This window comes from Canis lupus, chromosome 37 (genome assembly GCF_048164855.1).
Source record: "Canis lupus baileyi chromosome 37, mCanLup2.hap1, whole genome shotgun sequence".
Lineage (NCBI taxonomy): Eukaryota > Metazoa > Chordata > Mammalia > Carnivora > Canidae > Canis > Canis lupus.
In genome coordinates this window covers 22,824,655-22,838,470 of record NC_132874.1, presented here as the reverse complement: position 1 = coordinate 22,838,470, position 13,816 = coordinate 22,824,655, and the positions used below count along the sequence as shown (strand labels likewise).

Sequence of the window (13,816 nt, the reverse complement as noted above, 5' to 3'; positions counted from 1 at the left end):
CACGGCGTCCTCCAGGCTGTGTTCTCAGTGTCCCGTTAAAGAGACGCATATGGCAAGTGCAGCGATCGGTATGGCCGACTGTGTCATGTGTGCAGCGGCTGAAGTAGCTGGAGACTTTTTAGCCGGAAAAGAAACCTGGGTATTCTCAGATAGCTGGACATGTATTATGTAGAGGAAAAAGAACCCGTCAGGGGAGCAAGCCATACAAAGAGGCGTGAGGTGACCTGAGCTATATTCACCCAAAAGCACGCCTGCCTGCGAGGAAGAGCGACTGCGGAGTGAGCCGCCGAGCCAGCGGGGCCCTCTCCTCCCAGCCTGGAGGGGGGTGCCCATGTCAGGGATAGTAATCAGGAGGGGAGACAGGCTTGTCGGCCCCAAGATCCCTTTGAACTATCATAACTGGAGATTCTAACTGGCTTGGCAGATCCACCTGTGCAGGTGCTACTTACAGCCTACAGGTGATGGGCCGTAAAAAGTATAATATGCAATACATATATATACACTATATAGCAGGACATGCGCATACATTAATAATATGGATTTATAATACGCTGTCTTTGTAATACGACACGTACTCATAATAAAACATACACTCATAATACGATGTAACGTACGCCCGGCAGTTTTTCTGTATCCCCTGCCCACTGCACACTTGGGGACAGAAGGAACAGGACCCAGACTGGAGCGGCACATACAGGCTGAGGGACACCTAATGACAAGGACACTGCGTGAGTTTATCTGCAGGTGGATCGATCGTGGTATGGAGTGGGGAGAGAGGGTACAAAAGGCAACGGCTCAGACTCTGAACTTTCATCCACTGGCGGAAGGTGAACCTTTCTGCTTCTGCTCTTAGAAACGAAGCTGACGGGCACCTGACCTCTAGAACTGCACCCATCACGGTACACGTTCCGTATTTGTACACCTGATACAGCGTCCAGTGCCCACAGCCAGCTGAAGCGATATGGGCCTCAGTACCTGCCAAATGCGCCTAACGAGCTCCTCAAGGCATTTGTCACGGAATAGAACATTGTAGAAGGACAGTCCTTTATTTAGATCTTATTTGTGCGTGAAAATCAATATGTCCTTTCTAGCCTTTATCTTGCAAGAAAATGTGTCTCTGTTGTACCGGGGTCTTCAGCTCCCAGTTTTGTCCCGCCAGCTACAGGTAACGGTGACGTAGCCACGAAGCAGCCCCAAAACATAGTGCACCCATTACTGCCATCTTTGACTCTCCTGAGTGCTAATTTAGAAAAACTGTCCAGCTCTCCACTGTGCCTTTAAAGCCTGTTTTCAAGGACTATTTTAGTTCTCTCATCCTGCCATCCGTGGCAGAGTGTGAATAGCTGCTCCTGGGTCCCCACCACTAGGATAATGATGCTCTATCCCACACCTCCTAACTTTCAAGTTCCCTTCCCCTCTGACCTCAGGACAGAGCACCCTCTAAACACATTGGCTTTGATCTCTATTATTCCTCCTCTCCTTTAAAAAGGGGTTTAAAGTATTTGAAAATGTTGCCAAATCCTTACTTTCACAGACATACAAAGGGTATTAAAATAGTCACTGTAGTCATTGTTCTGAATTTTTCCATGCTGGTAACAAAAAACAAATGTTGCCCAGCGCGGATGGGAAACAGAGTCACAGCAACACATTTGCAAAGAAGCTCTGGAGCTGGGGGGTGGGGTGGTGGGGTGGGGGTGTCAAGGTGAACCGAGCCTGAAGGATCTTCCCCATTAACAGCTAATCCTGTCAGTTCCCACAGGACAGATCATTTCTTGCCAGGTTGGTACAAGATTAAAACAGTGATTATGATGATGTAAGAGTTTCATCTTACACATCCATGAGCTACAACTGTTTACTAACACTCATTTTGGGGCGGTGGGGCGGCGGGGGGGGGGGGGAAGCACACGCACATTGTCAAATTTCAGTCTCACATTTAAACAAAGCACTTAAAACTCTGCCCGGCTGCTGCCCAGAAGGAGGGGGAAGGTCTACACTTACTTTGAAATGCAAATCAGTCATTTAAAACACAGAAGGGGCAAAAAAACACACATTGCTTAGCAAATGGCTCTCACACGTTTAAAAAAAAAATCGGGAAATATAGACATGTCAGGGATTGATTGTCTAACAGTGCCCAGTCTCCATTTTTTCTGTGGGCCCCACATCTCTCAAAAAACACTGCTGCTCCTTTTCACACAATGCGATACCCCTGCCCGAGGGGTTCCTCTGGACTCCGGGCACGGCGGCCGTTGCTCAGCCGAAGCTTCCCAGGGGCTCAGTGTTTCAGACAAAAGCAGCTGCTGTGTAAGAGCCTCGGTGTCAGGGAAGACAAAACAAATTCCTAGTTTCCTTCCTGTCCTCTAGAGAGACGCCGCTCAAGTCGCGAGGAAACATTTGAGGGGACACTCGAGTGGCAAAATGTGAAGTCGATAAATACCCATCTTTGGAGAGCAAGGAGCGGGATGAGGAGGGAACAAGATTTTGCAAAAGCTCTTTGCTTCTGCGGCTGTAACTTAGGGGGAGGCTTTGGCCGCCTTTAGTCTGCACACCCAGCCTGGGTGCAGAGGCCGCGCGCAGAGCAGCACACCTGGGGCCACGACAGGGCTGTCCCGAGCAGGTATCTGTGTGCAGGAGGCGGCTGGCCCGGGCCGCGGCCGTCAGACCCGGAGCCAGGCGAGCGCTGGGCAGGCCGGCGGGTCGGCGGGTCGGCGGGTCGGCGGCCTCACCTTTCTGCAGAGCCGCCCGGGGCCGGCGGGAGCGAGCGAGGGAGGGTGACAGCTCGCAGGGGAGGGGGGACGGGGCTCGCCTTCCAAACGTGCACCGGGGGCCGGAGCTGGGGTGCGCACTAGCGAGGGCGCTGGAGCCCCGTGCAGGGCTGGGAGGCGGCGTCCCCGGGGGAGGCAGCGAGCAGCCCCGCTCCCCACCCAGGGGCCAAGCCTCGGCGGGTGCAGGCACGCGCTGGCCGTGGGTGGCGTCCCCTTCGGGCACCCTGCGTGCCCCCGGGTGGGGTGGGGGTGGGGGTGCGGGTGCGGGTGCGGGTGGGGGCCGGGGGCCGGGGGCCGGGGGCCGGGGGCCGGGCCGGGCGCAGCCCTTACCTTGCTCACCACGTTTTGGACGAGGCCGGTGCGGATGCCGTAGTCCCACGCGTGGCAGTCGCAGTGGGAGGCGTTGTCGGGCCTGTCCGGGGGGGACGGCAGGGGCGGCGCGTCGGCCCCGCCGCGGCTCGCGTTGCCCGGGGGCGCCCACGGGGCGGGCGCGGGGGCGGGGGGCGAGGCCGCGGGCCCGGTCCAGTTGGCCGCGCCGGGGACCCCCGCCGGCCCCGCGCCCTTGCCGGCCCCGCGGCACCAGAAGTTGGGCTGGTCCAGCAGGAAGGAGTCCGAGAACTGGCTGAAGCCGATGAAGAGCGCGGGGATCCAGGTGAGCAGCACGAGGGTCCTCTGGTAGCCGCCGCCCAGGCCCCCCAGGAACGGCAGCACCGAGCCGTCGTAGTCCAGCAGCAGGAGGCTGGGCGCCGCGGCCGCGCTGCAGCCCGGGGGCGCGGGGTGCGGGGCGGGCAGCGGCTGCAGGTCGCCGGCGGGGCCCGCGCGCCCCCCGAGCGCCGCCGAGGCCGCCGCGTCCCCGGGCGGCAGCGAGCCGTTCTCCTCGGCCGGGGGCGCCTGCCGCCCGGGCCCGCCGCCCGCCGCGTCCCGCCGCCGCTCTAGCGCCATGGCCCGGGCCCTGGGCGCCCGCAGACGCGCATAGACGCGCCCGGGCGGGAGGAGGGCCCCGGCCGCGGACGCGCTCGGCCGCCGCGGGGCCTCAGTGCGCCCCCATGCCGCGGCCCGGACCCTGCGGCCCCGCTCGGGCGGACGGCGGCCCGGGCCTCAGCCGCCGCCGCTCATCGGCGCCGCGATCTCCGGGGCTGCGCGCCCGCCGGGAGGCGAGGGCGAGGGCGAGGGCGAGGGCGGGGGCGGGGGCGGGGCGGGGGCGCGCGGCCGCTCCCCGGGAGCCCGCGACGGATCTGCCCGGCCTCGGGCGCTCCCGGAAGCCGCGAGCTCGGGTCCCCGCTGCCCGGCCCGCCGCGCTCTCGGGCTCCGGAGCCGGCCGCCGCCGCCGCCGCCGCCTCCTCCTCGCCCTCCGCCTCGCCCTCCTCCGCCTCCCCCTCCTCCTCCTCCCCGGCCCGCCCCCTCTCCCCCCGCCGCGGCGGAGGTAACCGCGGCACCTGCTGCGCCCCGCTCCGGCGCGCGAGCGCCCCCTCCAGCCGGGCCGGGCTCCGCGGCGGGGGGCGGGGGGCGGGGAAGCGGGGAAACCGGGCACCCGGCGGCCGCCGGGCTGGAGGATCCCGGGCTCGGGCGGGCTGCGCGCGGGGCGAGGCGGGGGAGCAGCGCTGGAGACACGGGGGCCTCCTCCGCGCGCCCTCCTTGGCCGCGCTCTGCGCTCTGCACCCTGCACCCCGGGTCCCGGCGGCGACCTCGGCGCGCTCCAGGGGGGGCCCGCTCCCCGCCGTCCACGCCCTGCTCCCGGAGCCCCAAGTGGCCGGCGTGTCGGAGCAACACCCTCGCACTTTCTTTTTTTTTTTAGATTTTTTTTTGGGGGGGGGGTTCAGATGATGGTTGATTTGTGTGTGTGTGTGTGTGTGTGTGTGTGTGTGTGTGTCCGTGGCAGGAATGCGCATCGGCCAATTTTCAGGCCGCCGGTCCCCGGCTCCCCAAATCGCCATTTCGCCCCCGCTCCCAAACGCGTGCGGTGCAAGCACCCCGCCAGCGCGAGTTACACGGTGCGCACCGAGCCGCGAGCCGGGGTGGCCGCCCCGCCCCCGCCCCCGCCCCCGCCCCCTCCCCCTCCCCGAGGTCTCGAGTTCCAGTCTGCAACGCCAAGTGCACGGGCGCGCACATCCACATTCACACACACACGCACACGCACACGGAGCCGAGGCTCTCCCCCCTCTCCGGGGCTCCTGCTCGAACCTTGCCCAGCCCTCGCTATATAAATAACACCAGGCCTGCGGCAACCCGCTGCATTAGCATATTCCCCCTTGCAGGAGCGAGGAGAGCGCGGCACCTCTCACCCCGGCGGCCCCACATGCTGGAGACATTTCGCATTCTGGGAAGTTTATTAATGGGAGTCTTAGAGCAGTCCATTTCCAGTAGGATTGGGGGAGGTGGGGGGGGTGGGGGGAGGTGGGGCGGTTGGAGAATGTGGAAGACAGGCTCTTTCTTGCTTGACAAAGGGACACACTCTGGGCTACAAATGCTGAACGCGTTCGTGTGCATTTCCATCATTTGCTTATATTTTTAACCTGTTTGTGGGCATCGTGCGCTTACTACTAAAATACTGGCACATGGGGGAGGATTATTTCTGAAGTCTGTTAGGGGAGTTGGGCCTTGGGGATGGGAGGAGGTCATGGACTTGCCCAAGTGGCTGACAAGGGGAGATTAGATAACTGTGGGCCGCAAGGGGCCCACGGGGCTGCAGAAGACGCCAAACCTCTGAGAAATGGATGTGAAAACCTGCACATGTTTAAAGAGCTTTGAGGGGGGCGGGGGGGGGGGGAGGTGATAGGGCACATTGTAATGATTTCTATTCCAAATTCATATTATTTATTACTTTGATTTTTTTCTTTTCTCCCCTCTCCCTCTTAGATAAAAAAAAAAAAGCCAAAAAAAAAAAAAAAAAGAGAGAGAGAGATAATCAATGCAAAGTGTTTACTACCATGCCTGGAACAGAGAAAGTGCTTAATAAATGTTAGCTGTTTCTTATTACCACCACAGTTACTATTCTATAAAATCTACATTCTATTTCCGAATTTAAATATGACTTTACAGATATTTATTTCCTGTTTGGTGGCTGGTTTTTCCAGAAGAGTTCTATTTTGTGTTGGGCTCTACCTCTGTACCCGAAAGTCACAAGGACCTGTTTGTTTTCTTAGAACTCATCACAAAATAAGCATTGCCAGTGATCGTGATGGCCATTCCAATCATAATAATAAACAATATTAAACTCTGCAGGGTTAGTATTCAGATACACAATCTCATTCTGTCCTCATGGAACCCCCAAGAGGTGGTCTCCCAGATGAGGCTCCAGAGGTTAAATGCCTATCAGATCAAAGAGCTGGCCTACAGCAGAGCCAAATAACGGACTTCGAACCCAGAGCTTCTAACTGAACATTCCAGGGTGCCTCTATTTTAACATGCAGGGCCAGATTATAATACTATAGGAAGAATTTGGGGTTTTTTTCTTTTTTTTTAATTTTAAAAAATTTTATTTTTAAGTAATCTCTATACCCAATGTGGGGTTTAAACTCACAATCCTGAAATCAACAGTCACACACACTACCAACTGAGCCAACCAGGCGCCCCAGGAAGAATTTTAAGAGATATTTGTTAATTTGCATTTTTAGGTGGGAGAAACCCTAACCCCGGGGCGAAGTTTCATTGCCAAGCTGTTATTAGTCCTTGTCCCAAAAAGGTGATAGTAATCCTCGGATGGAGGGTGCCTGGCTGGTTCAGTTGGTCAAGCATCTGCCTTCAGCTCAGGGCATGATCTTTGCTGTCAAGCCCCACCAAGGCTCCCTGCTTAGCTGCAGCCACCACCCCTCCGCCCCACCATGCTTGTTCTCTCTCTCTCTCAAATAAATAAATAAAATCTTTTTTTAAAATTCCTCAAATTAGAAGATGCACTAGAAGATGGTCCCCTATAAGACCCAAGCTAAAAGGAACCAACATAAAATGTTTGCAATTAGCCATCTGCCGTCCTGACCTGGCCCTGACTTGACTTGTAATTAAGTTCCTGATTAGATTAGAGGTTTCCCTAAATCCCTCTCAGATCAGCATGCTCCCCCCAAATGTAGTCAAGAAGATAAAAAAGTAACTAATTAAAATTAAACTGCCCTTCAATTCATTAAGACATATCATAAATGACTTCTAGAGGAACCTAGAATGCAAGGAGTAAGAAAGAGGAATTTGACCCTCGGATAACCTCCAGGGTGAGTATGTTCACCCGCTAGTGTGGGGCAGCCAATCAGGCACCCACTATCATATTACTTTTCTGGGTGCTAGCTGTCATTAAGTGGTAGTTTTCTCATTTACTTCTTTAGTTACTACTTCCTACATCTAGATACATCCTTTATATTTGTACTAAGCTGTATTTCTGGTGCCTAAAACAGTGCTTGGCACATGCAAGATGCTCAATACACTCAAGACAATCAATTTGCTGAATACATTAGCATATTAAGTTATTATCACTTGATAGTATCATCAAAGACCCTACAACTCTGTTTACTTTGATTCTTAAGTCACGGAGCAACCTTTTCCTATCTGCTTGGTCTCTCATATACGGTGCTCAGATCAGCCAGCATGAGAATCCATTTGAACAATTATATTTCTGATTACAAGTTATTGTGGTTAATGGATTAGCTCCCAGTATGAAGTTCTTGTGCACAGTTATCAGCTTGCAGATAATTGACCTGGAAGCCAAATGCAGCTCACAGACCACATGCAATGTTTCCAGAAAAAATAGCTGTCAACATTTGAAAAGCAGGAGACAGAACATTTAAAAAAACAAAACATAAAACAACAACAACAACAACAACAGCAATGAAGTAACCCTGGCCCTTTTGCCCATTTTGCAGGGCTGTGCTTCCTTTGAATATAGTAGATGGGCAGGTATTTCCCAGCCACCCCTTGTCCCTGCCTGGCACACACCCTTCATGCATGCCATTTGTCTGGCCCCCAAAAGCATTTGAGTTTTTGACCCTAATTTATATTATTGTCCTGAACTCATTCATCTCCATTATGAAAAAGAAAACCACAGACCCAAATGGAGTCACTTATGCTAGGGCATGTCGTCAAACTGGGGCTTAACATCTCACCTACCTGCACTTAGAGCCTCCTCCAGAAATGTAGTCTTAGCTGGTCACTCAAGAATTTTCTGGTCAGTACCAATCAGGTCATCTGTCACATGGACCCTTTCCATCCTCCAGAGGTAGATGAGATAATCCATGCATGAAGACTTTTTGTCCCCGAAAGAAGGTATCTTCACCTGGAAGAAACTTTTTGCTTATGACTTCATTGCCATCTTTGAAAACCTTTTCCTTTCTATAGCCCTTTGGAGCTCTCATCTGTGAGCATGAATCTGTAGCCCAATTCATAAATGAATTAAGAAGGCCTATTTGATCTTTAAAATGTACTGTGTTGGGGCAGCCCCGGTGGCACAGCGGTTGAGCACGGCCTCCAGCCCAGGGCGTGATCCTGGAGACCCTGGATCGAGTCCCACGTCGGGCTCTCTGCATGGAGCCTGCTTCTCCCTCTGCCTGTGTCTCTGCCTCTCTCTCTCTCTCTGTGTCTCTATGAAGAATAAATAAATAAAATCTTAAAAATAAAATAAAATAAAATGTACTGTGTTGAACTTTTGTTATTTAACACTGTAAAGAAGCTGAGCCATTTCTCTCTTGCTTTGGAACCATGTTAGATAATCTATCAGTTTGCAATTTCCTAAAAATGGAGAAAATAAAGGAAAGATACAACCTAGTCATGAATATAACTTGAACAATTTTATTTCCTTGGAGATGATGGCAGGGAAAAAAAATTAGCTTCCTTCTAAAGTTGATAGAGATCTAATTTTAAGTCCTCCATAATTCTGTAAAGGTTAGTTCCAAGGAGTTGGTGTCAGGGTTAATTAACCTAGAATATATACTACTAGTCATAGCAAATGGGTTTCACATTAATTTTACTTGTATGTTCACTTTTTTTTTGTTTATTTATTTATGTAATCTCTACACCCAACATAGGGGTTGAACTCATGACCCTGAGATCAATAGTCACACACTCCTCTGACTGAGCCAGCCAGGCACCTCTGTATGTTCATGTTTTTTATTTATACTTGAAATTTAGATAGATACCATAGTCTGGAATATCAGGTGTCTTTCTTTTTTCTTACTGCAGTTTGATTTCTCTCTTTCAAATAATTGTTTGAAAGTGGGTTATCTTGATTTGGGGGGGCAGGAAAAAGTGGTATGAAATTACCTCAAACTCTACATGTGTGTAGTTGAACATGACTTATATCATCCTTTGACTTTTGGAATGTTAACTCTGACTTTCTAACAAGGAAGTTGACATTTACAAGACCTATCATAAATGAAAATGAAAAAGCTACTTTTGTTCAGTGGCAGAAGTAATAAAAATGTCACATAACCTATCCAAAATAAAACTACAGGTAATATCTTAAGAACTTACTCAGTGAGTACAGCCAAATTCATCCTTCCTGATCAAAAGACCAAGTAAAATAAATAACAAAATGAAGATAAGACTTCCACACAAAAGGCTATTCAATTGTAAATGTGATTGATAAATCCAAATTACTTTTAAAAGCTTGGTCAAAATTTAAGTGTGAACTCTTTTAATTGAATTAAAAAAACAATTAGTATAACAAATTGATCTAGAATTTGATGTTGGCTTCTGTTTGCTAAAAAATCACAGATTTTTACTTTTTTTTTTTTTTTTTACTTACATTTGCTTTATTGTACTTCACAATGTTCTTTGTCTCTCTCACACACACAGAAAAAGGATAGAACGCGGGACTGACAGGTGAGCATTATGTTTCATTCCCGCATGGAAACAGCCTCTGTTGCTTGGGAGAATCCTCCCAAAATTTGCAAATGAACTTCAGCTGTCAAGTATGGATTGGGGCTCTCAGCAATGAATGGGCAATCTGAAGATCATCATTGTCAGGAGGGTGTGTGGGAACAATCAAATAACAAAGATTTAGAGAAAGAGACTGCCACTTCCTAAAACAGGTAAAATGATGCTCTTTAAACAACTCTTTCCCTGGGACTCCTGGGTGGCTCAGCGGTTGAGCTTCTGCCTTTGGCTCAGGATGTGATCCCAGGATCCTGTGATTGAGTCCAAGTCCCACATTGGGCTCCCCGCAGGAAGTCTGCTTCTCCTTCTGCCTGTATCTCTGCCCCTCTCTCGTGAATAAATAAATAAAATCTTAAAACAACAACAACAACTCTTTCCCTACTAATTCTAAATGAAGATGAAGAAAAATTCTCAACTGCATGGTTTAGGTGTCCTAGCCAAATCTAAATCTATTAAGCTTATTCCCTTCAATGACTAGAGGCTACAAGAGTATGAGAGTAAGGAATAATTTAATGGGGTAAATTATAGACCCAGAAGATGCTTTCTGAGGCAAGAGCTTTTGACTGAAAAAAAATTTTTTTAGATTAATTTTTTTGGTCTCTAATAAGGTTAGAATTGAATTAGTTTGAATTTATGGCTCTGGTCCTGAAGGACCTTTATTTGTAAAGAATTAGCCATATATGCATAGGATTGTCACTGTACATTGTGGGTCACCGAATAGGGCTTTGAATAGAAATGTAGTGCTTCTAGAGCAAAGTAATATATAAATATATAAAGTCACTGAAGCATCTTTTTTGTTAACAATATTTTAAACACGAAACTAAGCTTTTAAACTTGAGCAAAATACCCTCGCTATTTCAAAAGGTCAAACAACCCAGTAGCAATGAGCATACCTAGTACTGGTTCTTGGTTTCTAATACCATTCTCCAATAAAAGGAACCAAGGCTCCTTGAGAGAAATGGTTGATTCTAGGACTGGGCCGGGAAATATATAAGCTGAGCCCAGGGCACCTGGTGATGCCTCAAAGTGAGAAATTGCTGAGCGCCCCTCTACCCCCCACTGTGACAGGGTTGTGTCACAGGAGCCTATGGAGCTCCTAATTTAACAACAAAATAGTGTTGTATAGTAACCCAAAGTATAAAACAACTACTAATGAATACATATGGATATAAATAAATGATTGAATAAAGAAAGAAATGGGAGGAGGAGACATATTTCCCATGCAGAAGAGTTCCAAAGAATGTGAGTAGATGCATGGCCCTCGAGGAGGTCAGACATAACTCTCAAGTGTGGGCTGTACAGGGTATTTCTTTCCAGTGCAGAAAGTATGGAAGGGGAGGGACGGGAAAGAGAAAAGCTCAGTGGAGAAACCTGATAATCACTACCTGAGCCAGGCGAGCAAGATCAACATCAGTAGTGATAAGACATGTTGATAGCATGTAGCCTCCACATGATGTGATGAGAATGGCTCTTTACCTCTGTGATCTTCCTTCCTGAAACCCATAACCGCAGTTTAACCATGAGAACATCAGATGAGTCCCAAATCCAGAATGTTCTATGAAATACCTGACCATGACCAGTACTAAAGAACAAGGAGAGTTTGAGAAACTATCCCAGCCAAGATGATCAAAGTGTCAAGTGGCTTCTGCATGAGATCCTGGAACAGAAAGAGGACATTAGGTAAACACTAAGAAAATCTGAGTGAACTATAAACTTCAGTTAATAAAAATGTATCAGTGGTGGTTCATTACTTGTGACAAATGTAAGATGACAATAGGGCAAATGAGGTAAGTGGCATATAGGAACTGCCTGTCCTGTCTTTGAAACTTTTTCTATAAATCTAAAACTATTCTGAAATAAACACCTGGTTTTTTTTTAAAGAGGATTTAACAGTCTTTTCAAGCATCAATATTTCATTTAAGTGTAAATCAGTAATTTTGCCCTATGATGATCTTTTTGTGTGTGTGTGATGATCTTTTGAATCGAGTAAACATCTAATGGTTTGTAACCCAGAGTTGATGGGGGAGCAGAAGAAAATGTAAATAATTGAAAAATGTTAATAAAGTCTTGTTATAGTGACTGATTTTTTAAAAAATACTCCAAAATGTTAAAAGATGCCACCAGAAAACATTGTCAGCTGTGGTCCAGGCTCTGGTCTGTCTGAAAGGCCACCAAGCCGGGGTGAGCCTCAAGCCCCATCTGAGAAAGTCGGCAACTATAATTTTGTTTCGATTCCCCTTTCATTTGAGTTCACGTCCATAGTTTGCTATGTTTTCTCCGTACACCTAGAAATGCACTCAAATTTCCCTTTAACTTCTCAGAGATGTTTTCCTCCTGTCATGTTAACCTCCTCAAAGATTCCATTTCTTTAAAGTTAACATAGAACCTTAAGGGAGCCTGCAAAATACGTGGGTATGGGATAACCAGCACACTTTTAGGAAATGTAATAGAGAAGCCTGTGGCCTCCAGGTTAACGGTCTTTGACAGAGTCTTTTTATCAGCCAGAAAATGCTGGGAATATAAATCTAAGGGCATTCAAGTAAAACTCCATTTTCTAGTATATGTCCCTAAAGGTCCCGGTCCCTGATTTATATGCCTCGACAGCCCCACTGCCTGTCACAGGGCCTGGCACTCAATAAATATTTGGGGAATGAATGAATGAATAAATGAAGAATGGGATAATAGATAAGATTTTGTCAGGGAGGGCAGCCCGGGTGGCTCAGCGGTTTAGCGCCTGCCGTCAGCCCAGGGTGTGATCCTGGAGACCTGGGATCGAGTCCCACGTTGGGCTCCCTGCATGGAGCCTGCTTCTCCCTCTGCCTGTGTCTCTGCCTCTCTCTCTCTCTCTCTCTCTGTGTGTGTGTCTCTCATGAATAAATAAATAAAATCTTAAAAAAAAAAGATTTTGTCAGGGAGACAAAATTTTGTCAGTGTATTCCAAGTTGAAGCGGCAGCAGGAATAAAAATATAAAAGTAGTAGCAAGAATTGCATGTTTGGAAAATTTTATGGACCTCACGCATTTCTATAATATGATTTAGTTATACTTGATGGACTGAAATTTGATGATACTATTTTAAACATAAACATTATGAGCCTTGAAGTTAAGAAAATCCTAGGGAAATACCTCACTTTAAAAAAAATTTTGTTGAGCTAGATCTTACATAGACACATTTTAACTGTGCAGTTTTATGGTGTGTACACACCTGTGAGACCATCACCCCAATCAAGATATAAAATATTTCACTCACCCAAAAAAGTTCTGTTGTGCCTCTTTGCAACAAATTCCCCAACCCCACACACGTCCTTAGGCAACTACTGATCTGCTTTCTCTCCCTATAGATACGTTTTTCCTGTTCTAGAACTTACAATACGAGGAACTGGGCAGCATGTGCTCTCTTGTGTCTACTTCTTTTACTCAGCATGACGCTTATGGAATTCACCCACGTGTTGTTGCATGTCCCAGTATTTTATTCTTTTTTATTCATTGCTGAGAATTGTTCCTTCGCGAGACTATGCTAGAACTTGTTATCCATTTTGTTAATGGGTGTTTGGGTTGTTTCCAGTTGGGGGCCACTTTGAATAAAGCTTCTAAGAACCTTCGTATGTGGTTCTTCATGTAGACATATATTTAAATTTCTCTTGGGCTTAGATCCAGGAGTAAGACTGTGCGTTGTATAGAAAGTCCTATCTCACTTTTTGAAAATGATACCTGGGAGGTCACCAACTCACAAAAACTGTCCTTATGACCACTATTAAACAAAGAACCCAGGGCTGGCGAGGGCATCATCTGAGCCAGCATGGAACAGCTTACACGTCTAAGAAATCAGAAAAATGCTTGTATTCTTTGAGGACGCAAGTAACAACAAAGAGATGCCACAGGATATGCTGGCGAGTGAGTCTAAAGCTAAAGTGAATTCTTTACGTGTCAGTATCTGAAAATTGATTTCTTTTAGGTGGCATGCGAGGGTCTCATCATACTTTCTTACATAGCAAAAAAAGGTATAGGAAATTACCAATACTGGATGAGCATTAGTATTCTTTTTCATACCCAAACTATAGAAAACCCAAGGCAAACTGACTTATGCAAACAAGGGCAAACACGTTAGCTAATGTAACTGGGAAGACCAAGGCTTGCGTGGCTTTAGACATGGCCGAGTTCTGGTCTGTTTCCACCTCTTGGATTTATTTTCTTCTCTGTGAC

General features: G+C 48.3%; 1 protein-coding gene and 1 long non-coding RNA gene across 10 annotated transcripts in view; one reads left to right on the top strand and one right to left on the bottom strand.

Annotated features, from left to right (window-relative positions):
* Positions 1 to 4,123, bottom strand: part of SLC22A23 (solute carrier family 22 member 23) — a 163,950-nt gene extending 159,827 nt beyond the window's left edge. For 4 of the 5 annotated variants that reach the window (XM_072814015.1, XM_072814016.1, XM_072814017.1 and 1 more), the window contains exon 1: positions 3,093 to 3,719. In XM_072814015.1, the coding sequence (XP_072670116.1) occupies positions 3,093 to 3,704 (612 nt within the window). In that variant the 5' untranslated portion in view covers positions 3,705 to 3,719. Of the gene's footprint in view, positions 1 to 3,092 lie in introns of all 5 variants that reach the window. The other variant, XM_072814019.1, reaches the window with a different exon arrangement.
* The window catches only part of LOC140626304 (uncharacterized), a 106,847-nt gene continuing 96,287 nt past the window's right edge, over positions 3,257 to 13,816 (top strand). For all 5 annotated transcript variants that reach the window (XR_012025501.1, XR_012025500.1, XR_012025496.1 and 2 more), the window contains exon 1: positions 3,257 to 3,414. This is a non-coding gene — a long non-coding RNA (uncharacterized lncRNA). The remainder of the gene's footprint in view (positions 3,415 to 13,816) is intronic.